Source organism: Halichoerus grypus, chromosome 4 (assembly GCF_964656455.1).
Source record: "Halichoerus grypus chromosome 4, mHalGry1.hap1.1, whole genome shotgun sequence".
NCBI lineage: Eukaryota > Metazoa > Chordata > Mammalia > Carnivora > Phocidae > Halichoerus > Halichoerus grypus.
The window spans coordinates 51,970,157-51,985,086 of record NC_135715.1 but is presented as its reverse complement, the minus strand read 5'-3'; the positions used below and the strand labels follow the sequence as shown (position 1 = coordinate 51,985,086).

At 37.5% G+C, this 14,930-nt stretch overlaps 1 protein-coding gene across 6 annotated transcripts in view; it reads left to right on the top strand.

The window, feature by feature from the left end:
• The window catches only part of VWA8 (von Willebrand factor A domain containing 8), a 348,712-nt gene that overhangs the window by 99,985 nt on the left and 233,797 nt on the right, over nt 1-14,930 (top strand). For all 6 annotated transcript variants that reach the window (XM_078070311.1, XM_078070310.1, XM_078070309.1 and 3 more), the window contains one exon: nt 13,113-13,273. In XM_078070311.1, the coding sequence (XP_077926437.1) occupies nt 13,113-13,273 (161 nt within the window). The remainder of the gene's footprint in view (nt 1-13,112; nt 13,274-14,930) is intronic.

The window sequence follows — 14,930 nt, the reverse complement described above, 5'->3', positions numbered from 1 at the left end:
TATTACTACCCTGGCCTTTTTTTTTTTTTTTTTTAGTGTCCATTTGCATGGTAAATGTTTTTCTATCCCTTCACTTTCATTATGTATGTGTCTTCATGTCTCTTCATGTCTGAGGTGAGTTTCCTATAGGCAGTATATAGGTCTTTTTTTTTTTTTAATCTGTTGTGCTACCCTGTGTCTTTTGATTGGAGCATTTAGGCCATTTATGTTTAATTATTGATAGGTATATACCTATTGCCATTTTGTTCATTGTTTTCTGGTCATTTTTATAGTTCTCTGTTCTTTGCACTCTTTCTTTGTGATTGATGAATTTCTATAGTGTGGTGTTTGGATTTGTTTCTCTTTGTGTTTTTTTTTTGTATATATTATAGTTTTGGGTTTGTGGTTACCATAGGTTCATTTATAACATCCTAAATATATAGCAGTCTATGTTAAGTTGATGGTCATTTAAGCTCAAATACATTCTAAAAAAAACCCTTTTTTTCTTCCTTCCTCCATGTTTCATGTATGTGCTGTTACACTTTATATCTTTTTATTCATAATTTTCTTATGAAAATTAATTATGGCCACTTATTTTCCACCTTTAAGTCCTTAGGGCAATCTTTTAAGAGTCCTCAGGATTTTATAGTCATCAAAGATCATGGCAAGAATGAGGAGTTTGCTAGAGGTTAATGAGATTAGTGATGATGTTATATATTTATATTCTTTTATGAGGAATATGTCAAAGTCAAAAAAGAAAAGAAAGAAGGATATAATTTTGATTTGATTTGGAATTCACAGTTTTTGTATGTACAGTGTATTTTGCAAACATATTTTATTCTTGGAAATAAAAAGTAAATACATCCTCTCAGCTTTATTGTCTAGTTGCATTTGGTGATTCTGAAATGCTTTTTCTATTTTTCCCCTGTTAAAAAAATGAAACTACTCAGGATCCAAACCCTTTCTGAATGTGTAGAACTTTTATTGGTGATTTATAAGCCGGTCTCATAGTAGAAACAGGGCTTTCTGAAGTATTTGAAATGAAAGCCATTTGACAAAACCATAGAGACAGTCAAAAAGGACAGCAGGGCATCTGGGTGGCTCAGTTGGTTAAACATTTGCCTTTGACAGAGGTCATGATCCCAGGGTTCTGGGATGAAGTCCCGCATTGGGCTCCCTGCTCAGCGGGAAGCCTGCTTCTCCCTCTGCCCCTTTTCCCCACTTGTGCACACTGCTCTCTCTCTCAAAAATAAATAAATAAAATCTTAAAAAAAAAAAAAAGACAGCAAAGGGAAAGGTATTCTTTAACAGAGTTCATTTAGTGCTTCTGGGGACTCAGAGCTGAAGTAGCTTGGACCTTAAGAATGTAGAAGCTGGGGCGCCTGGGTGGCTCAGTCAGTTAAGCGTCTGCCTTCGGCTCAGGTCATGATCCCAGGGTCCTGGGATCGAGCCCCGCATCGGGCTCCCTGCCCAGCGGGAAGCCTGCTTCTCCCTCTCCCACTCTCCCTGCTTATGTTCCCTCTCTTGCTGTGTCTCTCTCTGTCAAATAAATAAAATCTTAAAAAAAAAAAAGAATGTAGAAGCTGCCACATTCCTGATTTTATACTCTATGGACTACTGTTAAGAGATTAACAATCTGAAGAGGGTCTTTGGCCATTCCCAGCTCCTGTGATGCTTCCTTTGGTTCCTTTAAACTCTTCCAGGATTAGGTAGCTGTGGGCAGACAGCCTCTGCCCAGGAGCAGAGTGATGTCCATTATGCCCTCATATAGGTGGGAAGGTGAGCAAGATGAGGTTGCTACCTTCACCAGCCTATTTCTTGAACCTTAGCAAGCCTCTTTCTGTGCTGCTTCAGGCAGGAGACTCCACATTTATCCTTAATGACCCTCCTTGAATCCATCAGCTCTTCCCTATCTCCCACCTAATGAGAAGTGTTCAGCTCCCTGCTGCAGTGTCTGCCAATGGGGATCAATTCAGAGAGAGCAGCTTTAGTTTTGTTAGAAAAGTGCCAAAGGGGACACATTAAGTTGATCAAAAGAGTTGTTAAGCAATGCAGCCATGACACACTTCTTAGCCTTCTCCCCATCTACCCTAATCCCCACAGCCAGTTAGTAGTCTAGCATCATTTGCTTTTTGTAGGATCTACTATAGCTATGAACATCTCCAGTAGCTCTAACCCACTATCTCTAGACCTATTGTTGACAATTTGGTGGAAAATGTATTTGGCATATGGAACTTTACTTAGGATTTTTAAGAACACATCAGTTATGTTGGTTGAATATTTGTAGATACTTCTTTCTCTCTCAGTCTCTCTCTCTTTTGTTTTGGTAAGAACATTGAAATTCTACTCTCTTAGCAAATATCAGTTACATAATACTATAGTCATCACATTTTACATTGTATCTTCAGATCTTTTTTTCCCCAAGATTTTATTTATTTGAGAGAGAGAGAGAGCACCAGCAGGGTGGGGGGAGGGGCAGAGGGAGAGGAAGAAGCAGACTTTTTCAGGGAGCCCAGCATGGGGCTAGATCTTAGGACCCTGAGATCATGACTTGAGCTGAAGGCAGACGCTTAACCGACTGAGCCACTCAGGTGCCCGGTCTTATTCATCTTATACCTGAAAGTTTGTACCATTTTACCATATTTCCCTCACCTCCCAGCCCCTGACAACCAAACCACTTTTCTACTCTGTTTCTAAGAGTTTGACTTCTTTTTTTTTCTTTTTTAGATTCCACATGTGATACCATAGAGTATTTATTTTTCTTTGTTTGGCTTATTTCACTTAGCATAGTGCCCTCGGGGCCCATCCATGTTGTCACAAGTGGCAGGACTTCCTGCTTTCTCATGGCTGAATAATATTCCATTATATGTATAAAAAACATTTTCTTTATCCATTAATCCATGGATGGACACCTCATAGGTTGTTTCCTATAGGACAACCTCATAGGTTGTTTCCTTTATCTTGGCTTTTGTTAATAGTGTTGCAATGAACACAGGAGTACAGATTTCTCTTTAATATCCTGTTTTCATTTTATTTGGATATATACCTAGAAGTGGGATTGCTGGACCATATGGTAGTTATATTTTGAATATTTTGAGGAACTTTCATACTGTTTCCATTGTGGCAATACCAATTTATATTCCCACCAACAGTGCACAAGTGTTCTCTTTTCTCCGCATACTTACCAACATTTGTTATCTCTTGTCTTTCTGATAATAGCAGGTGTGAGGTGATCTCATTGAGGTTTGATTTGCATTTCCAGATTAGTGATGCTGAGCACCTTTTCTTGTAACCTGTTGGCCATTTAGAAAAATGTCTATTCAGGTCCCCATTTTTAAATCAGATTGTTTTTTTCCTATGGAGTTGTATGAGTTTTTTTATATATTTTGGATATTAACCCCTTATCAGATATGATTTACAAATATTTTTTCTCATTCAGTAAGTTGCCTTTTTATTTTGTTGGTTTTCTTTGCTGTGCAGAAGCTTTTTCTTTTTCTTTTGATGTAGTCCTACCTGTTTATTTTTGGGTGTGTTGCCTTTGCTTTTGGTCACAGTCAAAAAATCCAAGGACAATGTCAAGGAGCTTACTGTCTATATTTTCTTCTAGGAGTTTTGTGGTTTCAGGTCTTAACATTCAAGTCTTCAATCCATTTTGAGTTGATTTTTTGTGTCTGGTGTAAGATAGAGGTCCAGTTTTTGCATATGGCTCTACAGTTTTCCTCATACCATTTATTGAAGAGAATATCCCTTCCCCAATGTATGTTCTTGACTCCTTTGTCATAAATTTGTTAACCATATATGTGTGGGTTTATTTCTGGGCTCCCTGTTCTATTCCATTGATCTATGTGTGTGTTTTTATGCCAATATCATATAGTTTTTATTACTACAGTTTTGTGATACAGTTTGAAATCAGGTAATGTGATGCCTCCAACTTTGTTCTTTCTCAAGACCTTTTGGCTATTCAGTGCCTTTTGTGGTTCCATATAAGTTTTAGGATTGTTTGCTCCATTTCTGTGAAAAATGCCATTGGAATTTTGATAGGGATTACATTGAATCTGTAGATTGCTTTAGGCTTTGGAACTTTTTAATAATACTAATTCTTTCAGCTCATGAGCACGGACTATCTTTCCATTTAATTGTGTCTTCTTCACTTCCTTTCATTAATATCTTAGTTTTCAGTTTATTTATTTTAAAATTTATCTCTTGGTGAAAATATTAAATATCTACTCTTTTGTAGATATTTAACTGGTAGATATGAAACAAGTGTAGATACTTAATTAGAAGATGTTGTATCCCATAATCTATTCTCTAAAGAATGGTGGAAGTAGGGGCGCCTGGGTGGCTCAGTCGTTAAGCGTCTGCCTTGAGCTCAGGTCATGATCCCAGGGTCCTGGGATCGAGCCCCGCATCGCGGGGAGTCTGCTTCTCCCTCTCCCACTCCCCCTGCTTGTGTTCCCTCTCTTGCTGTGTCTCTCTGTCAAATAAATACAAATCTAAAAAAAAAAAAAAAAAAAAAGAATGGTGGAAGTAAATCAGATCATGTCATTTCCCTGTTTAGAATCTGTCAGTAGTTTCCTGTCATACATAGAATATGGTTAAGAACTCCTTAGCCTGGCTTATGAGCCCTCCATCAATGCTTTTCAACCTTGGTTGCCTACTAGAATCACCCAAGGAACTCTGAAAAACTTCCAGTGTCGAGGCCCTATCACCAGGCGGTCTGAAGTAGTTGGTCGGAGTGAAACCCAGACTTCAGTATTTTTCCAAAAGCTACTTGGTAGTTCTAACAGGCAGCCAAGGTTGAGAACCACTGTCCATGCCTGCCTCTCCAGGCTTCTCTTTCCCTGCTGGACCCTCTGCTAATTATGCTTCAGCCTCACTGGCTACTTTCAGTCCCTTAAACCCGTCTAGCTGCTTCTCCTTCAGGGCTTTTGCACAGGCTGTTGCCTCAGCCTCAAATACTCTCACCCCTGATCTTCACATGGCCTCTCGTCTGTCAAATTGCAACTTAAATATACTTAGAGAAAGCATCCTTGACCCACCAAGTCATTTGCTATCACATTACCCGATATTTTCTGTAGAGCACTGACCCCCTACGTGATCTTTTTTCTTAGTCGTGTCTCCTCCCTCCCTTCCTTCCTTCTCGTCCTCTGTCCCCTTTCCTATGTCTATTTTTGTTCTCTTCCCCCCTGGAATGTAAGGACTATGTTTATCTGTTCCACTGCTGTACCCTCAGCTCCTGGAACAGTGACTTGCATGTAGTAAGCAGTCAATATATGAAGGAGTGGATAAATAATTTTGAAAAATATACATTATTTTTAAAGGACTGGCTCATATCTGACCTTTGTCAGCTTTTCTTTACTAATCCCTACTTGTTTCCGTATTATCTTTAAATCCTAAAACAAGGGGCACCCTGGGTGGCTCAGTAGTTAAGCGTCTGCCTTCCGCTCAGGTCATGATCCCAGGGTCCTGGGATCGAGCCCCTCGTCAGGCTCCCTGCTCGGTGGGGAGCCTGCTTCTCCCTCTCCCACTCCCCTTGCTTGTGTTCCCTCTCTTGCTGTGTCTCTCTCTGTCAAATAAATATATAATATCTTTAAAAAAAAATAAATCCTAAAACAAGAATTTCTTCTGTCATATAGCATTGTCACATGACTTCTATTAATGTCTTGAACTGTTAACTTATTGTTAAATTTAAATTTTAATGTGTTTGTATTTTTTTCTTCATTTGGTTCTGATTCAGCTGTTATTTATCAAATACCCACTAGGTGCCAGACATCTCATTTAATTCTAAAGTTGTTTTCCTCACATCATCCATTTATCGCATTATAAGGAAGTGGCAGATTTGGAATTGAAACTCTGCTTTCCTCATACTGTACCTGCTGCTTCCACGTTGGCTGACCAGAAGGGGTTTGAGCGTGGCTCAATGAGGCCAAATGCCATATCTGTTTCAGGTGTCTTTACTGAATACCATAGTACTTACAACAACCTTGATTTTATATCTTGTTTCTTGCTTTTAAAAAACAAATTTAATGTAAGGCAAATATCATTCCAAATATTTAAGCTAGAATTGATTGCAGCTTTCCCACGTGTTCTAACAGAGTCACACACTTGCGATAAAATGCAGCAGAGTTTGCCGTACCATTTGAGTAAAATGTGGTTCTTCAGTTTGTGTGTTGTTGGGGTTCTGCTCAGTAATGTCTCTGCCTTTTACCTTACTTTTGGAAAGTTTTTTCACCCTCTTTCGTAGACTTCATTGTCCATGAACATTTCTGCACAAGCTTTAATAAGTTGGCTTATTTTTAAAATACTATTATCCTTAGGTTGTGGTTTTTTTGTTGTGGGCAATAGAATCCATCCTGGCTATCTAATACTGAGAGGGACTTACCACTGGGTATTAGGTAGCTTACAGAATTTCTGGGAGAGACAAGGAACAGTGTTTAGATTTTACCCAGTAAGGAATGACAGAGCAGGAGAGCTTCAGCCATGGCTTTCTAGGAGAACAGGTCCCCTGGGGCTGGTTGCCACCTCCCTCTCATTGCTTGCCGCCACTTTTTTCAGTTCCCCGTTGTGTATATGTGAGAATGCTAGTAGAACCTGGGTCACCTACAGAACTTTAGTTGCAAAGCATCTAAGAAACAATGTTTCTCATTTTTTAGCCTCTGTAGTACAGGAAGATTAGAAGGGTATTTGATTAGGTATCTTCATTGAATACATATGACATTTTTTGTACATATACTGACTTTGACTTATGTTTTATTTTGCAACTTAATATTAAGATGTTCTTTTGTTGGATCAGTTGTTAGTAAGACAGGGGGTTTGACTTCTGGTTAGCTTTGGTCAGAAGAATTTTGTTCTGTGTTCATAGAATAAGTGTTTAAGCAGAGCAGATCATCTTGAAGAGATCCCACTGGTTATAATGAAGAGAGCTATAGATGATTCAAAATCAGCTTCTTCCCATCCATAGAAGAGTCATTTAAAACAATCATGGTAGGCTTATGTATACATCATTGTATACATAAAGGAAGCGTTTATTATATGTGTGACAAGTTAAAAATAGGTCTTTAAGAGAAGAACTTGCGGGAGAAGCATGGAAAAGTTTATAGATAATTTTACAATATGTAAAATGAGAGGCTTCTTTAAGATCAAACATAAATGACACTGAGGAACGTTGGCAGCATGCCTTCCATTCTGTTCACTGAGCATGCTTAGACTGTAAATAATGGCTTCATTTCTATTCGGGGACCTAAAAATTACTAACATTCTGTGTTTCTACAATATTTATGCAGTATTCTGCCACTAATAGGTATGGACATAATTAATCCCTTATTGCAAAATCGATGGCTTACATCAGCTAGCCTTGGTGTATTCTTTGTTTCACTTAAGTCTGAGATTTTCTTAATATTTATGCTCTACTGGCAGGATATTTTTTGGCAGGATATTTTTGCTTATTTGAGCGAAACTTACTTGAGATCGACCTGGAAAGCCCATAGAATTACAGCTAGTTTCTATTGGGAGAAAAAAAATCATTAATAATACTTAGCCCAATCAAAAAAAATTTGAGTGCCCACAGTGTATATTTTTTTTTTTTTTAAAGATTTTATTTATTTATTTGGCAGAGAGAGACATAGCGAGAGAGGGAACACAAGCAGGGGGAGTGGGAGAGGGAGAAGCGGGCTTCCCGCAGAGCAGGGAGCCTGATGCGGGGCTCGATCCCAGAACCCCGGGATCATGACCTGAGCCAAGGGCAGACGCTTAACGACTGAGCCACCCAGGCACCCCATCACAGTGTATATTTTTGATTCAGAAATAAGAAAGTGAAGAATCGTATCCACCTAGAGATATAATTACTGTTAGCTAAAGCATCTTTATTTTAATCTTTTACACATGTATACAAAGATATTTTTAAACAACAATGGAGACTAGCTGTGTTTGGGGGCAGTTTGGAGAGTGGTAACACCGTAGTCACTACTTTCTCACTCTTCTCAAAGAACTTGATTGAGAAACAGCATTTGTGGAGGGCAGCCTGAGAGGTGTGCCATTGGTACATTCCTATATGAACTCTCCAGTGTATCCATGTCCTGATTCATCCAAGCTAGTTCCTTCACTGTGGAATTTTTTTTTACTGAAATTTGTTGCTGTATTTATTGTAATAATATTTTTGAGGACAACCCAGATCCTCTGCTTATTAGCTGTGTGTCCTTCTTTGGGTAAGTTAACCCCTTCATACCTCAGTTAGCTCATCTGTAGGATGAAGGCAGTAATTGTACTCGTCTCTTAAGGTTATAAGGATTACATGAATTAATTTATCTAGAGTACTTGGCACCTAGTAAACTCTCCATAAGTATTAGTGGCTGTAATTATTGTTACTTCTGTTTTCAACTCCTTAACACACTGTACTTTATATGATGACCTGACCCATGGAACAATTTTTCTCTATCTCGTCATTAAAAATTATGGTGCTGCTTCTTTTTTTGGTGTCAATGCTGTGCTTATTATGACTTACATAACTTGTTTTATGTCACTCTTTTTTGTGTGTTAGATAGTAAAAAGATTAGATTCACATTTTAATTCTTCTTATAATACATATTGTATGTATTATCTTTACCTTTCTTCATTTCATCTTCCCTTGTTTAGTTGTCTTTATCCACTTATTTCAAATTTTATAATGTTATACTATACATATTTTTGCAAGCCAACTCAAATACTTCCTGAAATTCTTCTGGGTTCATATATGTAGTGGAAAAGTGTATGTTTAATCTAATTAAGGTCATATTCTTAATAGATTTTGATATCCTCCATTTACTATAGTAATATAAATTGTCCACAAGAAAAATTATATATGCTTTATGCTGAAAAATTTTACTGTCTTATCAATATTCATATTTAAAGAGACGTAGCTCAAATTTCTGTATATGCTAAAAACTCACTATAATATTTTCATTTATCCTTCTGAATGATATTATGCTTTGGAAAACTAATTCTAGCCTTATTCTAGCCCCTTGACACACAAGATGCTTATTGAACTGATCTCATCAAACTAATGACTTAACATCCAGGTTTCTCAAGGAAATGTCAGAAAAATTAGCATGTCATTCAAAGGTACTAAAAACCTGTAAGATATATAATTACTTTAGGCTCAGATCTATGTTTTCTGATACATTTCATGCAGCCATGCTTCTCACTTTAATAGGACTTTTTTTTTCAGTAGGGTTTCTCCATTGCAAATCAAAAGAGCAAAATTACAAAAAATAAAAATAAAGAAAATAAAAGAGCAAAATTCCAAATGTCACTGAATCTTAAGAGATCTTAAGTGAATCTTAAGTGTTTTCCAGGGATCTGAATGAGAAGGTGAGGTGTTCAAGGTTAGACAGTGGTAGCGCTAAAGCAACTTGGTTTCATGTCCTGTTGTTTTAAAATCTTTAAGGAAATACAGAAAGAGGAAATGGTTCAGGCTCTATGATATCATTAGTACTATTTTTATTCTCTTAAGTTCAGAAGTTTCAGGGATAAGAAAAATATATGCAAAAATTGGGACATTCATCGTTTTTTATTTTTATTAGTGTACTTTCAAAATAATCATATGGAGTAAGCACACTCTTTTTTTTAATTTTGCCCCTCCACTTGCTTTAGGGATGCATGTGTAGGCAGAAAGAATAAAGAAATGATATGTTTTTAACAATTTCATGATACAGTATATGTTAAAATAAATACCGATATTACAACAATTTCACAGTACTAAAATCCAAGTATTCTATAGACGGAGATGCTGTTACTCTATTTTAAAGATTAACTTATTATTGAAATTAATTCATATCACTGACTCATTCAGACTATGCTGAAAAAATTCTGTCAATAATTAGGTTTGATTAGGTTCAGTTGCACAGAAGTTCAGTTTTATTTTGGTGTTCTTCACTCTCACACAATCAAAAATAATTTCTGATTTTAATTAATATGGGAAGTGGGGGCAATTATCTCCTTAAGGAAAAGCTGGAATCTTCATCTTTTCTCCCCATATAGGAATTTAATTATGAAAACTAGCAGCTTGTATTAAAAGGAATGCTTTTTTCTTTCTCTAAGGAGGGTTTTTATTTTAATGTGAACTCATACTAGAAGTGAAGAATGACTCTTTTTTACCATGAGAGTATGAAAGAGTTTAGGTGGTAAAACTGGACTGAACTAGTCTTATAAAAAATGCCAGGTGTTTTCCATTTTTTATTCCTGTGAGGACTGAAGAAAGGGAGAACATTCCTGCTCTGTAGTTGTAGTTGTCGTTAGCAGCTCTGAGCTCTGTTGATCTGTTAGTCATTGTTGTGTGGCAATAAATAATCATGCTTTACTTCAGTCAGAATAAGGGAATCTCTAACTGCCAGGTTGTAGAAGAGTCGTCCTGTGTCCTGGTTGTCTTTCTCATCATCTTTCCTGGTAAATATTTACTCATTTGGATGAGGCAACTATTGTGGACAGTGTGTGCATTAACAAGATATGAAAGAATTTTGGAATCATCATCCAATGAAGTAGTGCTTTCTCATAGCGTGCGTTAGAACGGTGATTCAGGATGTCTTGGTATGAGAGTAAGGAATTTTCTCTGTTGAAATTTTTTTTGAAATGTTACCAGTTGCTAGCCTCAGCTCCTTGTGAGTCTGAACCTCTCATGCCAGAGTCACATTCCTCATCTTCTTTTCCTGGGCCCACGCAAAAGACTCCAGAGCTAAAGTGGGTCAGGATATCATATATTTTCAGTGTGAAGCTGGCATTTTCAAAATCAACACCCATTCATTTCTTTAAAAATACAGTATCAATGGGATACTTTCTTCATGTTACCTCCTCTCTGAATACCAATAGGAATACTTGAAGGAAACAAGGCTTACTCTTCCGTCTTCTTTCTTCCATTTTTTTCACCTTTTAATTTATACTATTTTGTTATACATCTCATATATCCTCATGTAATCTCATAATTCCTACTAGAATAAGAGAGGGGTATAAACAAATAGGATGAGACCAAATTTCACATTGAGTTAACGTTTCTTTTTTAAAGTAGTGTTTCCCATCTAGGGGACATTTAATTTATCATCTATGTAATTAATGTCTAATAAAATCCAGGTGGTAAGCCCCATCTTGGGTCTGTTGAATCCAGATCTTGGGGTGATGGGGCCTATGCTAATGTATTTTCCAAAAGTTCCCCCAGCTATTTCCGGTATATATCTTTGATTTAGAACTACTGTGTTAAAACATGTTTTCTGTTTGCTTTATTCTCTGGAACAATATATGATGTAACTCTATAGTGAATATTTTTCTGAAATAATTACTACCAAGAGTTTTCTTTAAAGTTACCTGTTTTTATATTAATTTAAAAAAGATTTGTGTGTGTGTATTTGGTTGTTTTTCATAATTTAATTATGAAAATGACCCACAAACATTTATTTTGATTTGTCCTATTTTTCTTGCACAGGGATTCCTTTCCTGTTTTTTTTTTTTAAGATTTTATTTATTTATTTGAGAGAGAGAGAGAGCAGGAACAGGGGGAGCAGCACAAGGCGAGGGAGAAGTAGACTCCCCACTGACCAGGGAGCCCAAGGTGGGGCTTGATCCCAGGACCCCAGGATCATGACCTAAGCCGAAGGCAGAGGCTTAACCAACTGAGCCACCCAGGTGCCCCTCTTTTCCTGTTCTTATATTGCATACCCATGAATAGGAATGAGCTCATTCTCACCATAAACCATCTCAGTAAACACTGATGATGGTGCTCAATTTAGTATTGCAACGATCATTGGCAACTTAGAATGCCATGCTCATATAGTTTGCATAGAATTTAAAGTTCATAGTTTAAAAATTAGAATTAATGAGTTAAGCCAAATTTTGATAATGTGTCAAAGCCAGACTTTTAGGACTATGGGGATCTGGTGAGTTTGAATGTTACTATTCTCAAGTGTCTTTATGATTCAGTATAAGCCTATTCATACTTCCTAAGTCAGTACTTTTTTGGTAGTGAGAAAATTGAAATAATTAAGACTTATATTTTAATCTTGGTTTCAGTGTAGATCTGTTGCCATTGTGAATATAAGCAAATTTTTTAGTTTTCTGTCTTCTTAAAACTGCAGTTGGATATCAAAGAATTTACAAAAGACTAAAGTTTTGAATAAAATTGATTGTAGAAGTTGAAATTTTGTTTGATATAAGTTGCACAAAAGTTATCTGAAGCTGATAACAGAAAACAAACTATTGTCTTCATCATTAATACATGTAAGAAAAAGTTGTTGATATTATATGGCACCCCAAATTTTAAAAAATGGACATTTTATGCCACTGCTATTAATAGTTTGCTTAAATCTGTCACACTGTCTTAGCGCTAGCGCATTGTGTTTGTGCTTTAAAAAATTGCTTATAGGGCTTCTGGATGCCTCAGTCGATTAAGTGTCTGCCTTTGCTCAGGTCACAATCCTAGGGACCTGGGATCGAGTCCCACGGCGGGCTCCCTCTCCCACTTCCCCTGCTTGTGTTCTCTCTCTCTCTCTCTTGTCAAATAAATAAATCTTTTTAAAAAATTGCTTATAACTGCCATGCTATTGTTTGTCAATTCCTGTACCTCATCTGATGACTATCCTCCTCAGTTTCCTCCATTTTCAAACCTCTTTAAATAGACTGAGTCACTGTGATGGGTTCCTAGCATGACCTTTCAGGAGAACTCAGCTGCAAGAAAATGGCTCAGGATTGAAAAGCATCTCTTCCCATTGAGTTTGTATGGCCTCTAATTCTTAAAAAGGAATCCACACATTTTGGTCCCCGCAAAAATAAAGCTGATTGAATTAAATTTCATTACAGTCAAGTGACAATGACTGCCATCATCTGCATAGATATCAAATGAACATTTTAAGGGAGGGGGAGAATGCTAAATAAAGAAGGGGGGAGAAGAGCCCTCACTCTTACTGTAGTATGTGGATGAGTAACATGAAAAACTGCAAATGACCAAGAAAAGCTTTTGAATGTTTTTCTTTTTAGTGGATTGGAGAAGATGACTTCCCAGTTATTATATGGAATGTTATGTTCAGAGTGGTAACTATAAAGCTAAATAAGCTTCCATCCATCTCTTAAAAATTAATCCTGCATTTTCTGTGGTGGGTGGTGGGGCTTGGTTTCAGGATATGACTGCACGTGACCTGCTACAACAGAGATACACTCTTCCCAACGGAGACACTGCGTGGCGGTCCTCACCCCTTGTGAACGCTGCTCTGGAAGGAAAGCTCGTCCTCTTGGATGGCATCCACCGCGTCAATGTGGGCACACTTGCTGTATTGCAAAGGTTTGTATGAGTCACACACACACACAGAAACACTCCATGTAAACAGTAGACGTGGAACTCTATCGTCATCTTTTTTAAACTGGGTCCTGTAGATCGTGAGAAACTTACTTCTGTATCCAGCCAGAACAGCAGAGATTTTTATCTTTGTAAACACAGGACAGTAAAACTTCCAATACTGAACATTTTGGGAAAAAAACAATGCCATGGCAAAATTCTCTGGGTAAGAGTTGAAAAAAGAAAACTTTTAGGTAAAAATTTTGAAAGACTTCATATATGCTTATTGATACATACAGTAAGTCATGCAGCTCACGTTTCTTATGATCTGTTAGTCACAGCATCACTGTTTACAAACACCTTATGAATCATAGATCTAAATTATTGGTTAATTCTGTTGGATTTTTTTGAGAGAGAAATTATGGTTCCTTATATAAAATGTGTAATGGAGGGGCGCCTGGGTGGCTCAGTCGTTTAAGCATCTGCCTTCGGGTCAGGTCATGATCCCAGGGTCCTCGGATCGAGCCCCACGTCAGGCTCCCTGTGCAGTGGAGAACCTGCTTCTCCCTCTCTCTCAGTCCCTTCCCCTCCACTCATGCTCCCTCTCTCTATCTAATAAATAAATAAAATCTTTAAAAAAATGGAATGTGTAATGGATGTTTGATGATATTTTATATAGACTAAACTCACTTTGTGTTTACAGACTCGAACATTGTATAACTGTTGTTTCCTTATTTCAGTTTGGGTGGGGAAAACATTCCTAATTAACTTCTCTAGAATGTAATGTTAAGAGAAAATTTCATGTGTAACTTTCATGGAAAGTATTTCCATCCTGTGTCATTTCGGAAGATTAATGATACCAATTTTTTATTTGTTCTGTCTTGATTCTGTCACTTCTAGACGTTTGATTTCTAACTATGGAATAATCCATTTTCCCAACCAGCCATTCAGAGTTTCTTGTCCTTGACAAGATGCAGATACTGAGTATAATTAAAAATTTCAAAAACATTGTGTTAATCCTGATTAGGCTTCGGAGCATTTGAAAATAATAACCACAAATTTTTAGCGATTTGCCATAAATATTCCATAGATTTAGGGTAGTTTTTTCTTCTAAATAGATAAATACAGACACAACCAGAAATCATCCTTACTGCTCCCCTTTTCTTGGTTACCTCTTGCCTGCTCGGCCAGGCACTTGGGAAAAGGGGCAGCTGTCATTAACTGAGTCCTTACTCTCCGTGGGGCATTGTGCCTGGCCAGTGCTTCTCAGGCTCTCAGCCCTGGCATCACCTTGTGTGGGTAGAGCTTAACAATTACTGATGCCTGAGTTCTGTGTCCCCAAATTCAGATGTAAGTGATCCAGGGTGAGGCCTGAACACCGGCCTTTTTAAACCCTTCCCAGAAGGTTCTAATGTGCTGCCAAGATTGAGAACAACTACAGTAAGCATCTGCCTTGCATTAGATGTTTAATTTTCACAGCAGTACTATGAGGTTGGTATGAGTGCCCTGATTTTATAACAGAGAAAAGTTTAGAGAGATGGAGGAGTAGTGCTCCCCCCCGCCCCAGTCATTCAGCTGATAAGGTACAGAGCTGGATTTGAACACAGATCTGACTTCTCCACTGCCCATGCTCCTAACCCCTGCATTATGCAGTTTCCCCTCA